Source organism: Notolepis coatsorum (genome assembly GCF_963971535.1).
Source record: "Notolepis coatsorum genome assembly, chromosome: 1".
NCBI lineage: Eukaryota > Metazoa > Chordata > Actinopteri > Aulopiformes > Paralepididae > Notolepis > Notolepis coatsorum.
In genome coordinates this window covers 143,375,330-143,396,225 of record NC_140165.1, presented here as the reverse complement: position 1 = coordinate 143,396,225, position 20,896 = coordinate 143,375,330, and the positions used below count along the sequence as shown (strand labels likewise).

Genomic DNA, 20,896 nt, shown 5'->3' with positions numbered 1-20,896 from the left:
TTGTAGGAGTCGCTTGTTCACAACGTTCGATCCCCACCCTTCAGTTTTCCCTCCCCGTAATACGGCCAATGTGTATTACTGCGGACGACCAGCTAAACTGAAAACAATGTGGAGAGTTGGATTCGAACACGCGAATCCTAGCGTCTCCACACTGGTGGCGAGTGCCTTGCCCACTACACCACCTAGCCGCCCCTAGAATATAGAATAGATGCTTATACATTACCTTATTATAGCCAATTCGCACATTTATATATATATACATATATTATCTTTCAAATGCCCGAGTTCAATTTGGATTTAGTATCACCAGGCGTGCATAAGAACAGATAATGATATCTACTGTAATCTAGTGTACTTTTTTATTTTCCCCACAGTGCAACCGTTTTGAAACTAATTTCAGATCTAATTGTTCCTACATGCTAACAATAGGGAGGAGAAACTAACTGCGTTTCAATATTTGTCAAAAACGTTACCTTTTGTGGCTTATTATCGCGAATAATAACAGTTATTGACATAATTCATAATTCAACTCTGAACTTTGAACCCCCATAGAACTTGCCAGGAAGTGTAGTTCGGAAAAATGGTCGACAGCTATAGACCACTACACTTCCGCGTTACATTGAAATCGGGGAGGAGATTGCGGGGGGAGCATATGAATGAATGTGGACGAGAGCCGTGATGTAAGTGGTTGCCGATACGGCTGTGGGGGTGCTAGAGACATGATCGAATAGACGTTTATGCGCCTCGCTCTCCTGAACACGGCGTGACCCATAACTAATCGATCAGAACTAAATCGGCAGAGAAAAAGCCCATTTTAAAGCACCTATTCCACATGGACATGTGCAGAGTGCCCATGGAGTCTGGACGACGCGAGATGACGCTCGAATGAATGTGGACTGTTCTATCAGAGGGGGGAGCTTCGGTGGCCAATGTCCTTTCAGCAGGATAATGAAAAAATTATCCCACTAAATGGCCAGACGCGTCTTATGGCGACATCTACAATTACCTCATTGAGTCTCCAGGTAGACTAATGTTTATATTTAAGTGCAGCGGTCTGTAGCCACTTACATGACCATCGAAGCTCCCCCCTCTGATGGAACAGTCCACATTCATTCGAGCGTCATCTCGCGTCGTCCAGACTCCATGGGCACTCTGCGCATGTCCATGCGGAATAGGTGCTTTAAAATGGGCTTTTTCTCTGCCGATTTAGTTCTGATCGATTAGTTATGGGTCACGCCGTGTTCAGGAGAGCGAGGCGCATAAACGTCTATTCGATCATGTCTCTAGCACCCCCACAGCCGTATCGGCAACCACTTACATCACGGCTCTCGTCCACATTCATTCATTTGACCCCCCCGCAATCTCCTCCCTGATTTCAGAATCCCGGAAGTGTTACGGTGGTCTATGCATGTCCTCTACGAAATGGCCGCAAAAAGACTACAATTCCCATGGTTCAAAATGTCCATTTTCGTTTCAAGCTTGGAATGGACGATCGAAAATCGAAAACTTAAAACTATCTTTTAACACTTTTAACCTATTGCTAAACTAACGTATTGATGATAATATACATTCTACATGCTTTTGTGACATGTTAGTGATGTTAATACTTGAAAACGTTTGATTTTAAAATCGCAAATTTTTTGCATCACTCTGAAAAATATGGATCATAATGTCATTTAGGGGTCGGTACCGACCCTGGGGGGTGGAACAAGTACTGCATCTATCTTACTGTCTGACTCTGGAGAAGACGATGAGCACATTTCCTATAATGTTGACATGTTCCAGAGAATACTGACTTTTAGATTTTTTTCCAAATGTGCAAATCTATTTATTTTCTGTTGGTCTACAAATAATATCCATAGATGATTATACGCCTAGATTACATTTACAGGATGCATAGAAAGGAAAATTAAAATACTTTCTTTCTTCTCTCTTCCTTTGACTTTGATCCTACCTGACTTCCTGTCAGAACTGCAGCAGGGAGAGAAAGTGTGTGTCATTGACGATGCACTTTATCATTAGTTAACCATGTTGAACCTCTGCAATATTTGAAAATGAATTTAAAACTGAATTTAACTGCCAGATTCAAATGAAGTATTAAAAATGTGTGTCCAATATGTGAGCATGTTGTGTGTGTGTGTGAGAGAGAGAGAGCCTTTGTGTGTATGCATGCCACACACACACTCACTCTCTCCTCTCTCTCACACACACACACACACACACACACACACACACACACACACACACACACACACACACACACACACACACACACACACACACACACACACACACACACACACACACACACACACACACACACACAGAGGCACACACTCTCTCCCTCTCTCTCACACACACACACACACACACACACACACACACACACACACACACACACACACACACACACACACACACACACACACACACACACACACACACACACACACACACACACACACACACACACACACAGGGTACTATGAGCTGCATGTTGTGGCTATTTTCCACTTTACGTCATTCTGTTTATAATGAGGAGGCTAGATGAGAGCTGGGACCTCAGTTCCCCTGTGAGAGAGTAGAGGTTACAACAAAAGACAAACTGGACCCATTCAAAACAAGTAGAAACACAACAGACTTCTGCTTTATTTAGTATCTCCTTAAATTCTCTTTCATTTCATTTCCATTATATTTTATTTCCATTAAGATAGAAATAACAACAAACATAATCAAAAAGAACAAAGCAAACTATCAGGTATATATGGATTCTGGAACCTGCTGTTTAATATAGTAGTTTAACAGTTGTGATTGGAGGATCAATAAAAAAGGCAGAGCTTGTGTTATGTCAATTGTGGCCAGTTAAAGGTTCTACAAAAATGTTACACTGAATGTGTCTGGACAGACACATTTCACACGAAAGAAATTACACAACATAGCATTGCCTCTCTTATTCAGTGTGTCCATCTACATGTGTTTAATTGGGATAACATCTTGTTTAGTCGGGATAACATCTTGTTTAGTTGGGATAACATCTTGTTTAGTCAGTATAGCATCTTATCCCCTACCTCCTTCCATCTCTATCTCTTTCACTGCATCTCCTCTGCCTCCTAGATCCCCCCTATCTCTCTGCTGTCAGCCATTCCAATTATATTACATAGTAAACTGTGCATGTGGTGTGTGTGTACGTGCATGTACGTGCATGTGTGTGTGTGCGTTGGCATACGCATGTGTGAACATGCATATGTGTGGAGGGTGTGTGATGTGGGTGGGTGAGTGGGAGAGAGAGAGGGGTGGAATATGGATTAACAGAAAGACAGGCCGAGAAAGAATGCAACAGACAGACAGACAGACAGACAGACAGACAGACAGACAGACAGAGGCAAAGAGGGAGAAATGTTATCATTGCTCTGACTTGTAAAAACGAACACTCAGCAGATTGAACACCGGAGAGACTTAGCAAGATTACAACTCACTGACAAAATGCATGTCTGATTGACTTGTATTGACTTACAGACTGATTAGTGTCTTCAGATCTAGGATATATACTGTAGGCTACCAGCACGTCTCCCTCACAGTGGAGGAGCAGAGAGGGGATTCTAGCCTTGACACCACATCCCGACACACACATACGCACTCAACACACACTATAATTCGACTGCTGTGACTCGTGAACACATCCATACTCTGCCTGACCAAAAGAAGCTGAACGGAACATCCTGGAACTTTGTGAAACGCTGTGAAGAGGAGAAAGAGCAATTAATCTTCCAAAGGTTTGTATTCAAATCTCTATTTATGTCAGTTTTAGATTAAAAAAATATATATTAACACCAACGGTGGTCAGTTTTAGGTGAAGCTGGCAAATATGTCATTCAACTTTGGCAGGTGACCAACTTGTGTTCAGTCATTGTATCCTAAAAACAACTTTGGATGCTAAGAAATACAATTGCTGAATATGTAAAAGAAAGAAATATTAGAAAAATATAAAAGATTATTGTGACAGTTTATTTGTTTTGATTGTAATTATTTTGCCCTCTTTTGCCCTCTTATTTTAAATATCTTAGTCATGTCTGTGTTGTTTAAAAAGGTTAAGTTCAATAATAATATTATGAAAAATAAGAACTTGAAATTGCCGGATGAAATTCTAAATCCACCAGGCTGGTTTTCATGTCCTGAACATATTGATAATGATAATTGATAATGAGGGATGTAGTGGAGGGTAAACCCACCTTTTTATTTGTGAAATGGAGTTTAGCACCTTTTAAGCTGCTATAAATGATTAGGGGCCATGTTTTCTTCTGTCATCTGTAGTGTGCGTCTGTGGCAGCCCATAGAACCAACTGGTCACTTTTCATGAAACCTGGCACAGTGATAGAGGACTATGTCTTCTGTCCACAGAACAAATAATGGTGAACCCAAGAGCTGTCCTCTGGCCACCATCAAGATAAACTAAAATCAAATGTCAAATGAGTATCGCCTGACCCGTTTATAGCCATGAAACATGCACCCAGATATTTGCCATGAGGACCTACTTGGTCTGCCATATTAGATTACCCCTATTTTGACTTATTTGAGAATCACTTTTTTGTTTCAACTAATTGACTCCTCATCCGATTCTCACAAAACTTGCCTATTGGCTGCTATAGGGACCAATGTATTTTAATGCCTTATTCATGAAGTCAACTGTATATGACTGTCAGAAAGATGCACTGATGTGTTTGCCCTATGACAGGAGGCTTGAAAGGTTTTGAATAAAGGTGGCACCATTCTCAAAAACCCAAAAAGAAACATGATCTACAGGTTGCTTTTCATGAAACTTTGCACATATCAAATTTGGTGAACTTATGACATTTCCTGTAGCACCACCATAAGGCCAAACATTACATTTTCAAATGAGTGTATCCCCTTACCCGTGTGTCGTACGGCCATGAAACTTGTGTCACGGACAATAGGGTCCCCAGAGCACACAGAGACAATGGACAAATTAATTGTATTTGAAAATCACAGTAAACAGAGGAAATGTCCTTTTTGTTCAGCTGATGGGAGCAGCCAATGGACCTGTCTCAAAACCCTGCCCCTTTTCTTGATCCTCCAATCACAACTGTCGCTTACCTCGGACAAACTTGGTTTGTCCGAGGTAAGCGACAGTTGTGATTGGAGGATCAAGAAAAGGGGCAGGGTTTGAGACAGGTCAATTGTCTCCCTTGCCGAATGGGAGGTGTCGGGGGCCATCTGGCAGATAGGTGGCAGTAGTGAGAGGGAAAGGGGCAACACTCTGGCTTACCTACTGAATGGCACGCATGATTTTTTTCCGTAGCCTCTGTGAGCAAAGACGCTCTTTGATTGCAGCGAAGAAGAAAAAGACGTTCTCCGATTGGCTAACCCGGAAAAAAGAAATCACACGAATGGCGCTCACTACTTGGGCAGTGTGGGTTAGTAACTAAAGTTAGTAGTGGCGTGGAGGTTGCGTCAGCCTAGACACCACAAGGCAGAACACTAAATGAAAACACTCACTATACTCTATGTAGCAGGGTGGATTATCCCGGCTTCGTGGGAACTGTGGTGCACGGTCTCTAGGTAGCGAGACACAGTAGCACTCTGGCCAGCTGCACCTCCGTCTTTGGGGTCCGGAGCGTCAACTGGAGGCTGGCAGTGGGGATGTATGAGGCCCAGGATTTACAAACCTTATCCGGTACTCTGGTCTTCCTCCCTCTCTCTTGGGCAGTCAGCAGTACTCCCCAACACACCCTCACCCTCCACAATTGTCTCCTTAGCCCCCCCACACCTAATGACTGGATGGTAAAGAAATAACTTGGTTCCCCCCGCAAGCAGTACCCTCCCTCAGTAACACCAGAACCCTTACAGTGGGAAATGGAATGTTGAATAGGAAGGGGTTAATAATGGATATATTACCCGCATCAAAGGGTTAGGGTTAGGGTTAGGCTCAATAAAAGACACACACACAGTGCTCCCGTTCCGGATGAGTGTTATTGTAACGTGGCCTAGTTACAACAATGCTACGTCTGGTGATTATTGCACCATGGGTATCAACACACAATAATTACACTGGCATAAATCAATTATATAATTACACCCAGGCACCAAGTGCTCTCACGGTACCCAGACTAAGTGCTGCCCACGTCTGGGCTGAACACAGTATCTACCTTCTCTAAGGGATTACATATACTGCTCCAGGTCGGTAATATGGGGAAGGAAGGGGGAACATAGGGGAGGAAAATAGAAGGATTCACTGAACGGGAAATATTATGAAACACACACCTTATCACGCTCAAAGAAAAGGAATGAAACAAAAGAGTGAGCCCACAAAATACCAGTAAAGTCCTATCTTAATGCCGGCATATATTGTTCGGGGTACCCCTATGGAATGGTAGTAGCAACGTTACTTTCGCCCGCAGACTGCACCACACTGTGTATTGTATAAGGAATCGGGAGCATCAATTCTCATTTGTACTCATCCGAAATGGCCGCCTCGCCACTCCACTGTTGTCCGGGAGGCAAGATGGCGTCGAACGCTCTCGTCAAGGATGTTAGCAGGTGGAGCTGGGCAGAGAGGTTAGAACCCCTCCATCGTGCTAATATACTGACTTATGAGTACAGTCTTTAAAAAGTATAGGATTATATATCAAGTTTATTCATACAGCTCTGAGACTACTCTTTAAGATGTAAGAATTAAATTTAGCAGGCCATCCTATCCATTTCACGAACGTATACATCTTCCCTTTTATCCTTTTATTCTCAATAAATGTTTCTATCTTGTATGTTTTATTAGCCCCTTCAATCTTTTGCAGCTCCAATTCGTAGAAAACTCCTTTTACAGTTTCACCAGCTTGGTCCTTAATAACATACACAACAGGGACACGGGCTAAACGTTTCACTATAATAAATGTTTCGTATGTAAACATCTGCTCATAACGCTTGTCGAAGACAGATTTATATTGAGCTAGACGCACTGTATTGCCTATATCAAATTTAAATCTAGTTTTTTTATGCGTTAGAGGTACACTCCCGTACAGGTTCTGAAACACCTGTAGCATGTTATCTTTAGTGACCTCTGAAGGCTTCATTTTAATACTGGAATGAAACGTGTTATTATAACTATGTACCATATCCTGTAACATATCTATATAACGAAACGTGTTATTGGCTGTAAAAAATCTCCACATCCTGTCCTTCAATGTACGGTTAAGTCGTTCGACAACGCTCGCTTTCAATTCACTTCCTGTTGCAAAATGGTGTATGTTATATACATGCATTCGTTTTTGGAAGTGCTTATTATAGAATTCTTTACCTTCGTCAGTTTGTACTTTAATCGGTTTTTGACTCTCCTCTAGAACACTATCGAAGGCTTTTGTAACAGCTAAACCTGTCTTATTTTTTAAAGGCCTTACATATACCATTTTAGAGAATACGTCTATGACGGTCATTAGATATTTAAAACCACCGTTATACTGGCTCAAGCTTTGCATATCGCATAAATCAATTTGAAATTGATAAAGAGGTCTCGGAACGAAAACTCTATTTCGCTTAATCTCCTATGGTAAACTCTGCGGCCTTTCTAAGACGTGCAACACCCCCAAACGATCCTGGATTTGCAGGATCATAATATATTTTAGATAGTATGCCATCCATATTTTCAAAACTACCAACCCCTTTGGATTATAATTAGAGGTGGGCATAGATAATTTTTTTTAATCTAGATTCATCTATCTGCAATTCTGGATTTAATCTAGATTAATCTAGATTAAAATGGCTCAAAAAAAAAGAAAAAACCCGCCGAAGGCATTCAAAATATGTGTGTTCTACCCAAATAATGACCAGAAGTAAGTCCTTACTTTTTCTTTCCTCCTTATGTTTCTCAGGCCAGGTGGCCCATTACACCATGAGCCCATCTCCCGTTTCCAAAATGCATTACAGACTGTTTGAAAAAGCTGTTTTGCTATGATAATTGGTAATGAAATATCAAAATAATGTTCAATAAGATGTACTTGTGTTTAATAAATTGTTTTATTCAGAAGTTAACACAACTAAATAATACTACCAGTACAGTACAGTATCTAGCACTCTCAGGAGCAAAACAGAAAGAATCATTTCAAACTTGAACTATGTGACATGGCTTGAATCAACTGCTCCAGTGGAGTTGCTCAGTGGCCAATGGTGTCAACTGTGGTTGTACTGGGCAGCTCCCAGGTGTGAATGGAACTGTGTGAATGTGAAGCAGGGCGTTCCTGAAAAAGAGCATCTGTGCTCAGAGAACCTACCCTGGGTAAATAAAGGTAAAAAAAAATGTAAAAAAAAAAAAAAAAAAAAATGTTTAGATTAATGCGTTAATTATATTATCGCGCGATACTAGTATAGCGTTAACGCAGCACGTTAACGCCGTTAACGGCCCAGCTCTAATTATAATACATGAGTGAATAAGTAAGCAGGAGACTTTTTTTTTTTTTTTTTAAACACATAATTTTAATTTTTTTTCAGAAATAAAAAAATTACATTCTATAGACTTTGGGGAGTTTTGGCACTGTGGACATGAATAACAGTACTGAATCGAAGACAGCCTCAGTATCAATCTCAGGGTAATCAATGTGTATCTCTTTAACCATATCCTTGAGACACTCGCTATTCTTAAATGACTGAAACTCGAAGAGAAGGCCTTCGCAGATTCCTTGCATTCGCAGCGGCGATGGTATAGGTAAACAGAGTCGTCCCAGGAGTGCGCTGATGGTAGGAGTCAGTTCGCCACTCCACAACAAAGTCATTAGTGCAGGTTCGTTAATCATGTAATACAAGGCCGGTTCAAACAAGCATTCATGTTGACGTTGACTGGGATGTTGTATGCTACAGCCGTAGCAATGCTCGACGAGGTGCAGATCTACGCAGCACTTCAGCACTTCGGCCATAAGTAACTTAATGCAGGCGATCATTTGGTGATCTAGGAATCCAGCTCTTTCGTCCACGACAACGGGGAGTACTGTAAGTCTTCTCCCCCTCTCGGTGGTAGGCAGATCTTGAGGGAGACCCGACTCTGGTATGTGCGATCGCCATTCATCATTAGGCGGTGTCCCCCCATCCTCTCCATCGGCTATGGTCTCTTGTGATGATTGATCAGGTGTTTCGTAGGTATCCATCGGTGGAGAAATGTAGAGTAACGATGAGTCGGGTACAGCCGACTCCATTGTGTAACCGTTGTTGAAAGAGGCCATGATTAGTCAAGTCAAATCAAGAGTTTTAAAGTCTATTGTAACTTTTTTTTCTTTTAAAGGTTGTTTTTACGGTTGACACTCCCCTTCCATCACACCCTCACCAGCCCATCGGCTATCTTCATCCTCTGACTCCTTGTAAGGAAAGAGACGTCTCTTCAAATGATCCATATCCTGTTGCAGTTTTAACATTTCGCTCGTGACGGCACCACAGGTGTTGAGACATTCTAACCATGTATCCACCGGCACGGTAAATAGAACTCTCGAGGGTCCAGATGCATACCGTTTGAAAATGGTCATAACCCCTACCCCAATAACTCCGGGGTTGCTCTGTATAGAGACACGTGCTGTGTAATATACAAGATAACCTTCTAAGTCACTGGAGCATGTTAACAGTTTAATTAACTGTCCTTCCTTGAGTTTTCTGGCGGCCAAACCGTCTAGCGCGTCAAAAGAATTATTTTTTACTTGCCAGAACTCTCTTTCGCTTAAATAGATCTCAGGCCTTTCTCCCTCGCCTTCGAAGTTCTCAGGACCCAGTTTGTATATCGCAACTCGGTCCAATCTTCCTTCATATTCCAGACACAATATTCCGTCGCTCGTTGCCCACACTTCATTATAAATACCCCTTCCATATCTGTAAGGGGCTCTCAATAAGGCCCTAATACGAGCTATTCTAGCAGATGTATGTATAACAGGTGTACAAATATTGTCAGCCATTGCGTTCATATATCTATCAGTCACAATCAGAAACATATATATAGTTTTTTTTCTACATTACGCCCCCATTTATGTCATGGATAATATCACACACCTTCCACAAACTAAAACATACCCCCATAACTCCCCCTGAACACAAACTAATAATGCTAGCCTTTATTAGTAACCTAGTGAAACTCTCCATCGAAATAATACTGGTTTGATCATCCTCGATGATACCCACGGTAGTAGGGCTTTCCACTGTCTCTATCTGTACAGACATATTTTATCTTCAGGTCTCAAGTTTCAACTTTCTTTAATAGTTGTCATACAGATGTACAGAATACTTTTATACAGAAATGCTTCGTGCGCCTCTATACGGTTAGCGCGGGCTGGGGCTTATCCTCGAAAACAGACAGACAGACAGTTACACGCATAACTAACACACACCTCGGACGTGTGCAAGGTGGAACTCGCCGGGTCGTAAATCGGCTTTTCTGACAGGTGGCGAACACTATAGTTATGGAAACATCTTATCGGCCCCAGTCATGCCATCTTATCAGCCCCTGTCATTCTAAAAAAAGTTTTTTTTTTTTTTTTTTTTTATCGCTCTAGCGAACACACATGCATCAACGCCTTCACAACAACGCAGGGGGTATGCTGGTTCAGAACACCCTTGCACCAGCGCCTTCACGATAACTCAAAGGGGTTGTTGGTTCAGAAGAACGGTCTAGCGAACACCCTTGCATCACCGCCTTCACGACAACTCAAAGGGGTTGTTGGTTCAGATACAGTTAGTTAGAGGGTGAAATGCTCCTTTTACGGCACGACACCCTATCATAGTCGTGATCCGTTCATAACCATTGTACGGCACTACGGTGTCCACCACCAGCAACCGGAGCAACAGCGCATTGGGGGGAATTCTTTTCTTCACTAACAGCAAAACAGACACACTTGAAATGCTTATTCTTAAGATTCAAACACCAGTTGGAATAAATGCACTTTCTGAAGAAATACAAGGTATTTGACATCAGGCATTTGGAATACACAAAATACACACAGACACATTTACTCTGTAAACCAGGGAATACACACACTTTTATTCAGAAGATTGTTGTGAAACTATATTCTGAAGATACACACATTTATTGTGAAGATACACACAATCTGAAAATAAAACGTTTGAATATTTTTATTAAAAAAAAAAAATCTGAAAACGGATGTCCACCCTCTTACAAACTCCTCCCCTTCCGTAACCAGATGTCCCTCCCCTTCCGAAACCGGATGTCCCTCCCTCAAAACCGGATGTCCCGCCTCCTTACATCATCGACCAATCAGAGAAGGGGGCGGGACTTAAGGGTAATAAATTATCTCAACAAGGGGCGTGGCTACAATCAATCAATCAAACGGGGCGTGGCTATATGCCCTTATAAGGGCTGACAGAAGCCGTATCCCTAATCTCTCTCTGGCTCACACCAGTGCATTCACAAAAATAACAGTAGCAGGGAAGTCCCAGGGCCCCGTTCCCCGTACCTGGATAACTGAGTTAGCCGGATAACTTTCGGTCAAGCCTGACTTAAGCCGGACCTTCCCATTCCCCGACGCGCGATTGTCTAAATCACCATGACAACAGATCAAAAAGTTTGAGCCTGGTCGAGAGCAGGGTTAAGTTCAAGTTAGCCGGATGGACCATGGCCACGCCCCCGCAAAGAAGTGACAGCTCGTTTCCTGAAATGATTCTCACAGTCTAGGATCTGCATTATACCATTCTGAATTACGTTTTTGTGCTCCATTCTTCCAGAGGGGGCTTTTGAAATGTAAAATAGACCCAAAATGCTGATACTAAATTCACTTTGTCCTAAATAATGCACGTTATATATACCGTGGCGCTCGCTAGGTGCGATGTACACATTATGTGGTTATTTTAACAACGCGCAGCATTGCAAATGTGAATCCCGCGGGGATATCCTTAATGATTGAAACCTATCGCTCGTTTGGCTCTGATTCCTTTCATATTCTCCGCTGTGGATGAGGAGCGAGGAAGGAGAGGAGCGCCTGGATTTTGTTTCATTCAAGCATAAAATTGAAGTGTCTATGCGTGGATTGTGGATTTTGTGTGATATTGTAACTGGGATTAAAATGTCTGATGAGATGCGCTGTTTGACGGATTTGAGAAATTGAATGAGCCGTTGACGTCACATTAATGCATTTGAGAATAAAGAGATAAAACTTCATTCAAAAGTAAAAATATTCTAAACACGGGTCTCTCGTTCATTAATGTATAAACAATGAATTTATCCCATCTGGCACAGTGGCGCAGCGGTAGTGCTCAATCCTGGCAACTGGGCGACCGGTGTTCGAAACCCCGCGATTCCAATATAATTTTTTGGAATATAATATTAATGATTATACGCAAAAGTAGCCTAGTTTTAAGTTAAAATATTATAAATCTACATGCATTGAGGATGTCATTCTTTATATAGCTCTCAACGTGCACCAAATTGAATTATTCCTACATTGCAAAAAGAAGGAAAAGACTAGGATTCGAACCCCGGTCGTCTGCGTGAAAGTCAAAAGGACAAACCGTCACACCATAGTGCAGATAAATAAAAAATCCACCATACATCAATCAATGGATAAGAGAGCCGTATCCTTATTCTGAAACAGTTGAACTAATTATTTTCGCTAGCAAGATCTCATTTGATTATTCAATGCATAAACCTACTGCCAGCAGGAACGTTTAAAGAAATATAATCTGATTGATTGGGGTAATGAGGGATTTAAAATTAGCCTATAGATTATGCATTTAACTTGTCGGCAAGGCTATTGAGCCGCCTGCAATCTGTAAAACAATCAATCAATCAATGCCGTTAGAAGATCAGGATTTCTGCGATCTACACCTGCTGTCTTTTCAACTGAAGCGGCCGCGCGCACTTATCCAGAGTCTCAAGTCTGGTTCAAGTTAACGAGACTGAATCAGCGTTCCAATCAGGAAAATCCCGGCTTCAAACATCGGGTTAACTGAATCTGGATAATGGGACTCTTGATCGACTTAGTTGAACCAGGTACGGGGAATAGGGCCCTGTCAACCTGTGATGCAGAGATGCATCTCCTCATGGACAACAACGTCCTTATAATTTAGGTAAACTAAGCAAAGCTATGCCTACCAGTATCTGTTTTCAGTATGTGTGGCACCCTGCCACGTGTTACAAGCTGCAATAATAATTTTCTAACAGTGTTTTCCACATCAAAACTTGTTATGACCACCTGCTATCAGAAGGTCTCATTGAGCCATGGTGTCCTACTAAATCACTTTATTCATTTATTGCAAGAGTGAACAATAAACATCAATAGACTATTCTGTTAAATTCTCATTACTATACAAATCAACCTTGTACTACCAGCGGCCTGTTATTCCATCATTTGTTTATTTGTTGACGAAACCAGGATGTTGCTTTAGCTCCGCCTTCTTTTTATAAACGTATGAATTTTTCAGCAAATCTCTTAATCATATCAATAGTCAGAACCCTATTATGTGTGTAGGTGAAGTCATTGATGACATATTTAATATTTGACAACTTACAGACAAGGATGAGCTATAGGCTAATGATTTGGCTTGTTTTGTCATAAAGTTGAGAAAATATTTTATTTACAAATTTACATTTCTGGTATTTAAGCAGCCGATGCTATTGCACATGTCAGTTTTGTCAGTAAGGACATCGCCTCCTATTAACTTTCACTGCTGATTTGGATTAGTCTTTTCCCTATATAAAACGTTTTTAATTTACCTACCACAAAGAGAAAGTTGTATGTATAGTAGTGAAATCTAGTAATACATGCACAAAAAAAACATCCCCCCAGCAAATCTCTTAGTTACAACTGGATTGTGTGGGGTTTTGGTGTGATTATGCAATAGGACCCAGGAGCAGACAAGGCCAGGCGGGCAGCGAGTTAATGGGCTTTTATTTATAATGAACTCGGAACACAAAAACAAGAGTATAGGAAAAAAACAAAAATAAAGACCTCTCAGCCACCGCTGTAAGAGGGGAAAAACTACACTACAAGTTAAACACGAAAAACACTAAACAAGGAAACCGAAACACTTACTTTATGAGCACATGGAACACAGACAGGGTAACAACGATAATGGACCCACACAGAGACTGGGAAACAAGGAACTCAAATACAGAAACAAATGACAAACGAGAAACACCTGGGATGATTACACCTGGAGACACCTTGGAGGGGAGACAGACTGACAAAGAACTACAGGAAACAACAAAGAACTACAACTACGGATGGCAAGACACACAACAATGGGACAGAACAAGCAGACTACAGACAAGCTAATAACAGTACCAGTAACTAAAGACAGTAACTACAAAAGACTAAGACTAGACAGTAACTACAAGGACTAAGACTAGACAGTAAAGCTAATACAAGAAAAACACTAGACTAACAGGGGAACATTAAGAAGGGCAAGAGAGATACAGTAAGGGGAGCGAGGGAGAGCGAGAGAGAGAAAAGGTAAAGAACACTAAGGGACAGAAATACAAGGAACAAACATACAGGGACGGGGAGAGGTAGAGCAGGGGAGAATAGTCCATGATCTGGTGGGACATAACAGATTGTGCCAGTAAGGCAGTGTTACGTTTAAAAGTGATGTATTTAAAATGATCACTTTAGTGAAACAAGACAGGGCTTTGAGAAAGGGAGAACATTATTTATTTACAAAGGCTCATTGCAACCTTCTAGTCTAGTGGTTAGGAAATAATGACTGCTACTTTGGCTGCCTAAGGTTAAATTCATGATATACCATAGATTGCCAGCGCTATTTGTCTATGGAGAAAGTCCCCTTCTTTGCAGGGCTATAACTTTTTAAATTCTATTGCTACATTGCCATTATTAGGGCCCATTCAAAGTCCTATATGTATTGTTCATTGTGTAGCAACGTTCAACTTTTTCATTCACATATTCATAGTAAAGTATGGTCTAATGTATAAGTATGTTTTCATCTCTTTCTGCAGCTTTCTCCAGAACGTGATATATAGCCCCAAATGCATTATATTGATGATGAAATACAGTTTGATGGCAATCAGCGCGATATAAAAAATTCCAACTAGACGTACTTCTAGAAGTTACTACACGTCATCTGATGTTGACCGGATGGGCGAGGGGGCGTTTATAATTCCGTGGGCAGCGTTATACCAATCATCTAATGTGGGTCAAATGTTGATAATAGCAGTTAGTATCGAAGACGGTAACGTTACACGCTCAAACTCACCCCAGTCTCCGCGCGCCGTTAGGCGATCATCGTAGAGTAGAAATTTTATCATTATGGGATGGCGATTTACCCGGTCCATCTCCAGCTTGTATAATGGTATATATGTCCAAATCATGTTGTTTATCGAGTTATTGGCAATCGATCGCTATGTAGCGTGACGAGCCAGAGTCCCGGGACATGTACCGAGTGGCCGGAAGCAATACGGACGTCTAGCACAACCTCTATGGCACATCCTGTTTAAGCGATTGCGCCGATCGGCCACCAGATGGCACTCCTGAACCGCCAGAGAGCTCAGTGGGTCCTGCTGGTGGATCTCAGGCCAGCGGAGGGGACATATGAATCCGATCGCAGATTTTTGAAATATTGATATAAGGACGACGTAAAGCGTCCTCCGGCAACTTGAGCATGGCCGGGAATGACGTCTAAAGACGGTTCCCGGCACCCAAAGTGATTGTCTGGAGGTAATCATTTGCTCACATATTATTTTAACACTGCATCACTTTTAATAATGATCATGATGAATCATCAGGATGAAGTCACCTTCATAAAAACATGATGAAGCCAGCTCCACCCTGTCATGTGTTGGCAATGTGTACTCGAGTAAAACAGGCCTTTTATATGGTAAACCCTTTTTATAAGGTACAGTATAAGTTCAGAATGATATTCTACTTACCGATGATGTTGTCAGTCACAATAGAGCACAATCCATGGTGTTCTTCATACTAGACACTCGCAGCTCCAGCTAGTTAGCCACAAAACGAATATAAAGTCACTCTTCCGTCTGTGCAAGCCCTGGAATAAGCACCGAAACCTACTCCACAGTGTACCCAGAGGAAAACATTTTGCTTTTGAGTATGTTTACACATACATTTTGTGGATAGGAGGAGCATGGTATCCAGTATGAAGCACACAATGTGTTGAGAAAAGACTCTTGACTTTTGACAACATCATAAGTCAGTAGGAAATAGGGCTAGGGGTCCAAAATTCTGAACTTCAGGTTCTGACTTACAGTTTAAGAGACTGTACTCTGATACCTCTGTCATCCTGTAGATGAATATAGCTCTAGTCCATGACAAGATCTACATCAAGAGCTTCTGGGAGAAGAAGATTGACAAGCACTCCAATAAGAACGAGACTGAAGACCAGAGGATGGCCAAGAGCTCGCTGAAAAAGTCAGTTGGCTACTTCTTCTATCATGTCTATTTTATTATCTATTCTATTTTATTCTATTATTATTTTTGCACAATCAAGGCGGGCATGGCCACCTTCATTTCACTACATGTCTCGTATGTGACTAATACATCTCTTGAATCTTGAATTTTTAACTAGATAGATAGATTTATAACTATTTACATTAACCGGACATTCAGAAATCATTCATCACTCATCTATGAATAGATTGTGAAATAACAGGGTCATAACACATCCATAAGTCATTAGTATAATAGCCATTCAATCATGTGTCGTGAATGTGTTATGTGCTCTGTAAATAGTTAAAATTTATTTATCTTATGTTCTTTTTATTTCATTTATCTTATCTTGGTAGATTTTAACCAAATGTGTGTTTACAATGATGGCTGAGTAAGAGGAAACGGCTTTTTGAGAGGCAAGGGATTTCGTTTGAAATAAGATAAGATGAGATCAAATAAGATAAAGATTCTGATTTTAGATTCCAATTACAAGACACAACAGGGGGAACAACAATAAAAGCCAAAAGCTGCAACAGAGGACAGGTTGTATTTAGAACAACAATATACAGTATATATTAATAGTAGGACATATACTGGTATGTAGGATATATCATACTGATACAGCTATGTGTGTAGCAAAAGAAAAACTACTTTTCACTTTACTTTCATCAAAATCTAGAGGAATGCAATCATTGGCCACACTGTAAAAATAAATCATAAATTGTCTCAATTTATTTTCAAGTAACCTTTTTGCATTTGCCGTTTTCAGTCCAATCAAACAGACGTCACAGAAACTTGATATTTAATATTCAGTCTCTCAACTAAAAATGCCATCACAGGAAGGTTACTTGAAAATATAAGTTGAGACAACTTGTGTGATTTTCTTTACAATGCAGTTGAGTCCAAAGGATTTTAGATCCTGGTATTCTTTATCCCATCTTTGTAGAACTTGAAGAGAAGCATTTTAAGATGATTTTCTTTTTATCCCATTTCATTATCAGAGATTACAGAGTGGGTATAGTGCCAGGAAAATGGCGGGAGAGAAAGGGCATGTGATAGAGGCGATAAACCAGATTACAGCATTGTGTACATATCGTATTCCTGTTAGACCACTAAGCCGCCGGGATGTCACAAAACAAAATTACTGTGAATTGAAATGTGGGATGCATGTTACAGTCCATCATATAGACACATCTAAAAACAGAACCTCTCATTACAAACGAGCCATCCCCACTCTCCATAACCTCCTCGGCTTTCCTGGGGCTAAATCAGGACACACAGACACAAACACACACACGATCAACTCTCACAGAATCCTAGCTAAAAAACCAAACGTCTGGCTAATAACAATTGCTGCTCACAGATCGAAAAGTACACCCTATTCCATCCCTAACCCTCCACCACCATGCACCTGTAATTGCCCAATCCACTGGATTCCCTTAGCCATATGCCCCCTAACCCTGCACCCTCTAATAACCATATCCCCCAAACCCCACAACTAAGTCTGCTGTAATCATGTGTGTATCCCTGACCCCGGTCACAGCCTGGAAAAACCTGGTGGAGCCAGCTGAGCTGATAATCACACATCGTTGACTGATGCTGAGTGGAGAGGGCATGGTGTGGGTGGGAGGGTGGAGGGAGGCCCTTTTACGGCTACTACCCTGCTGCTCTCTCTCTCTCTCCCTCTCTCTCTCTCTCTCTCTCTCTCTCTCTCTCTCTCTCTCTCTCTCTCTCTCTCTCTCTCTCTCTCTCTCTCTCTCTCTCTCTCTCTCTGTCTGTCTGTCTGTCTGTCTGTCTGTCTGTCTGTCTGTCTGTCTGTCTGTCTGTCTGTCTGTCTGTCTGTCTGTCTGTCTGTCTGTCTGTGTCACATGAGCCCCGTTCCACTCAAGTGTCTCCAGTGGAGGTTTCATAAGGCATTCAAATGTTTTTTGTTGTTGTTTTGAAATAATTAAATGTTGATTCCCATAACTGGCAGTGGTATAGCGGTTAGGGAACCAGAATCTTAGCTCACTGTCAAAGAGCCCTTGAGCAAGGCTCTGAACCTCTAACTGTAAAGAAGGGGTTTTTAGCTACATCGTGCCACAACTTGACATGAGTTAGCTTTTCATTCAACTCAAAGGTGAATTCTGACCGATGTAAAGACTTTCCCAGAAATTGTGATAAATGCTGTTTTTGAAATTCCTATCTTATCTAAATAATTGCTTTTAAACAATGGTGAAACAACAAAAAACAATGTCAGGACATTTTTCCTGGGTTTGGAGAGAACACGAGAACTCAAATGTCTGTCTGTCTGTCTGTCTGTCTGTCTGTCTGTCTGTCTGTCTGTCTGTCTGTCTGTCTGTCTGTCTGTCTGTCTGTCTGTCTGTCTGTCTGTCTGTCTGTCTGTCTGTCTGTCTGTCTGTCTGTCTGTCTGTCTGTCTGTCTGTCTGTCTGTCTGTCTGTTTGTTTTTTTCTGCTTGCCCTGTCTGTCTGTCTGTCTTCCGTCCGTGTGTCCGTCTCGTGTCATGTATTAGTTTGCTTGGCATCATGGCCGGCAGTAAGGTCAGAAGGATTACCAGGCCAGCTCAGCAGCTGAGGGAACAAATGTAATAAGCCAAAAGAAATGACAGGAAGGTAACAGAGGATGGAGACTTTGCTGTAACAACCTTGTATAGCAGGGACAGGAATACAGAGAAGACCCCTGAGAATTCACAGTGATTATGTTTCACACACACTCACACACACAGCAAGAGTATACACTGGTTGAGTGGGACTTAATCTTGATTGATGGTGAATTTATAGGAATCAAATTCGATGATGATATCACCTCAATAAGACCATCTGTCTGTATTACATGTAGTTTTGCTGTGCTGTCTGTCCTGCTCAACAGCAATATACATTTACATCCCCATGGACCTGCCATCAAGGCTGGGTTTAATTAATTTGATTCAGGAAGCAGATTTCCTTCAACTATTTTAAAGTGTGTGAGTTTGCAAACCCAAATGAGTATGTTTAGTCTTATCCTGGGACCCAGGCACATTTAAGCGTTTAACTTTTCAAAAACATTCTTCCATCCTATGGGGACCCACCAGTAGCAGGCCCATGACCCATTTAACATTTAACATTTTGGGCCCCGAACCATAGCAACACTGCTGTAAAAGAAAGCCCAGCCTGAGAGGAAGAACCAGTGTCTGGGAGTGATAATTATAGGTTTAATCGAGGTCTTTAAAATGAGATTGTGTCTATTACATGATTGTGAAAAGTGCCTCTTCCTTCCCCATGTCCCAGGCTGCGAGGAGAATGGTCGGTGCGTCTGGAGAATCAAACCAAACACCTAAAGTGCTTCAACGATGACCTTGTGAGCAAAGCCAAGATGGTTCAGACTGCTGACCAGACATGAGGCTCTGGGGTGAAGGTGCCCTTCAGTGCTGCTGACAAGGCATTAAAGAAAGGCAACACCACAAAACAACATGCATCTAATTTGGGCAAATATGAGTCAGCGTTACGGACAGGGCTGTAACGCTGTGCAGACATTTCCTGTTTTTCCAAGTCAGAGTTTTTTTGGGGATTCACTAAAGTCAAAAGGATCTCATCAATCTCTGAGTGATATGTTTGATGACGTAATTGTGACATAGTGGCGTGGTGTGTTATTATCAGAAACACTGACACTGCTAGATCGTTTCATGGTGTTCCCTTCCTTTCATTAATATGTACCTTTGGCAAGGGTTGGGGGGGGCTAGAAAATTTAAATGTTCTACCAAAATGAAATATCTCATTACCTAGAGCTGAATCTGATTAAAAGAAAATCAGCTTCCACCTGAAGGGCAATTCCTCATCTATCAGTTCTGACTGAGGAGGGTCCATACTGCAGCCTTTGTCACTTCATGATATGAAAAAAGTAGTAGAACGCGCTCACCTCACTAGACTTGACACTGGGTGCTGTAACCTCTGATATCATACATAAAAATAGGGAAACAATGTCCAGGCACGCACTCCAGGTTTTTCCAAATTTATTGGCAGCCTCATGCAAGCCATTCTGAAGAAGGTGTGTTCAGACTGAAACGTCATGATTACAGGCTGCCAATAAATTTGGAAAAACCTGGAGTGCGTGCCTGGACATTGTTTCACTTCATGATATAAAATGGACTATTTCCTGACATAAAATAAAAGCATATTTCTTTTTTTGTCATCTTGCTCATTCTTCTTGCAATTTTTTTTTCAATCAAATATTAACATGTCAAACATATTTCTGTAAATAAATAAAAGGAACTAGATAAATCCAGAAATATCTAGATTGGGGTGCTGTGAGATACTTGACAAAAATAATCCGGGGTTTTCTCCCCACGCTTCTAAACGTGTGTGTGTGACAGCTTAGTAGGAATAAATAACATTCTAAACGTTTATTTCTAGCAGCAATGTCTGCTAACGCAAAGGTTGACTGGAATACATTTGGGTCCAAACTGTTTCAATCTTCTATAAAAACGCTATAAAAATTTTGCGAAGTTTTGTCGTAAATCTGACTAAAT

The 20,896-nt window shown here is 41.3% G+C and overlaps 1 protein-coding gene across 1 annotated transcript; it reads left to right on the top strand.

Annotated features, from left to right (window-relative positions):
* The first annotated feature begins 3,386 nt into the window (after positions 1 to 3,386).
* LOC311227577 (protein FAM240B) lies at positions 3,387 to 20,406 on the top strand. Its single transcript, XM_084313297.1, has 3 exons — positions 3,387 to 3,773; positions 16,252 to 16,373; positions 19,659 to 20,406. Exons 2-3 carry the CDS (start codon positions 16,252 to 16,254, stop codon positions 19,768 to 19,770), a joined length of 234 nt encoding a protein of 77 aa, XP_084169423.1. The 5' UTR covers positions 3,387 to 3,773; the 3' UTR covers positions 19,771 to 20,406.
* Positions 20,407 to 20,896: the final 490 nt, after the last annotated feature.

Excerpts from the sequence above, each read along its gene's own strand:
- LOC311227577 (XM_084313297.1), top strand. The coding sequence starts at position 16,252 with ATGAATATAGCTCTAGTCCATGACAAGATCTACATCAAGAGCTTCTGG. Across the intron at positions 16,374-19,658 it reads GCCAAGAGCTCGCTGAAAAA|GCTGCGAGGAGAATGGTCGG; the intron begins GTCAGTTGGCTA and ends CCCATGTCCCAG.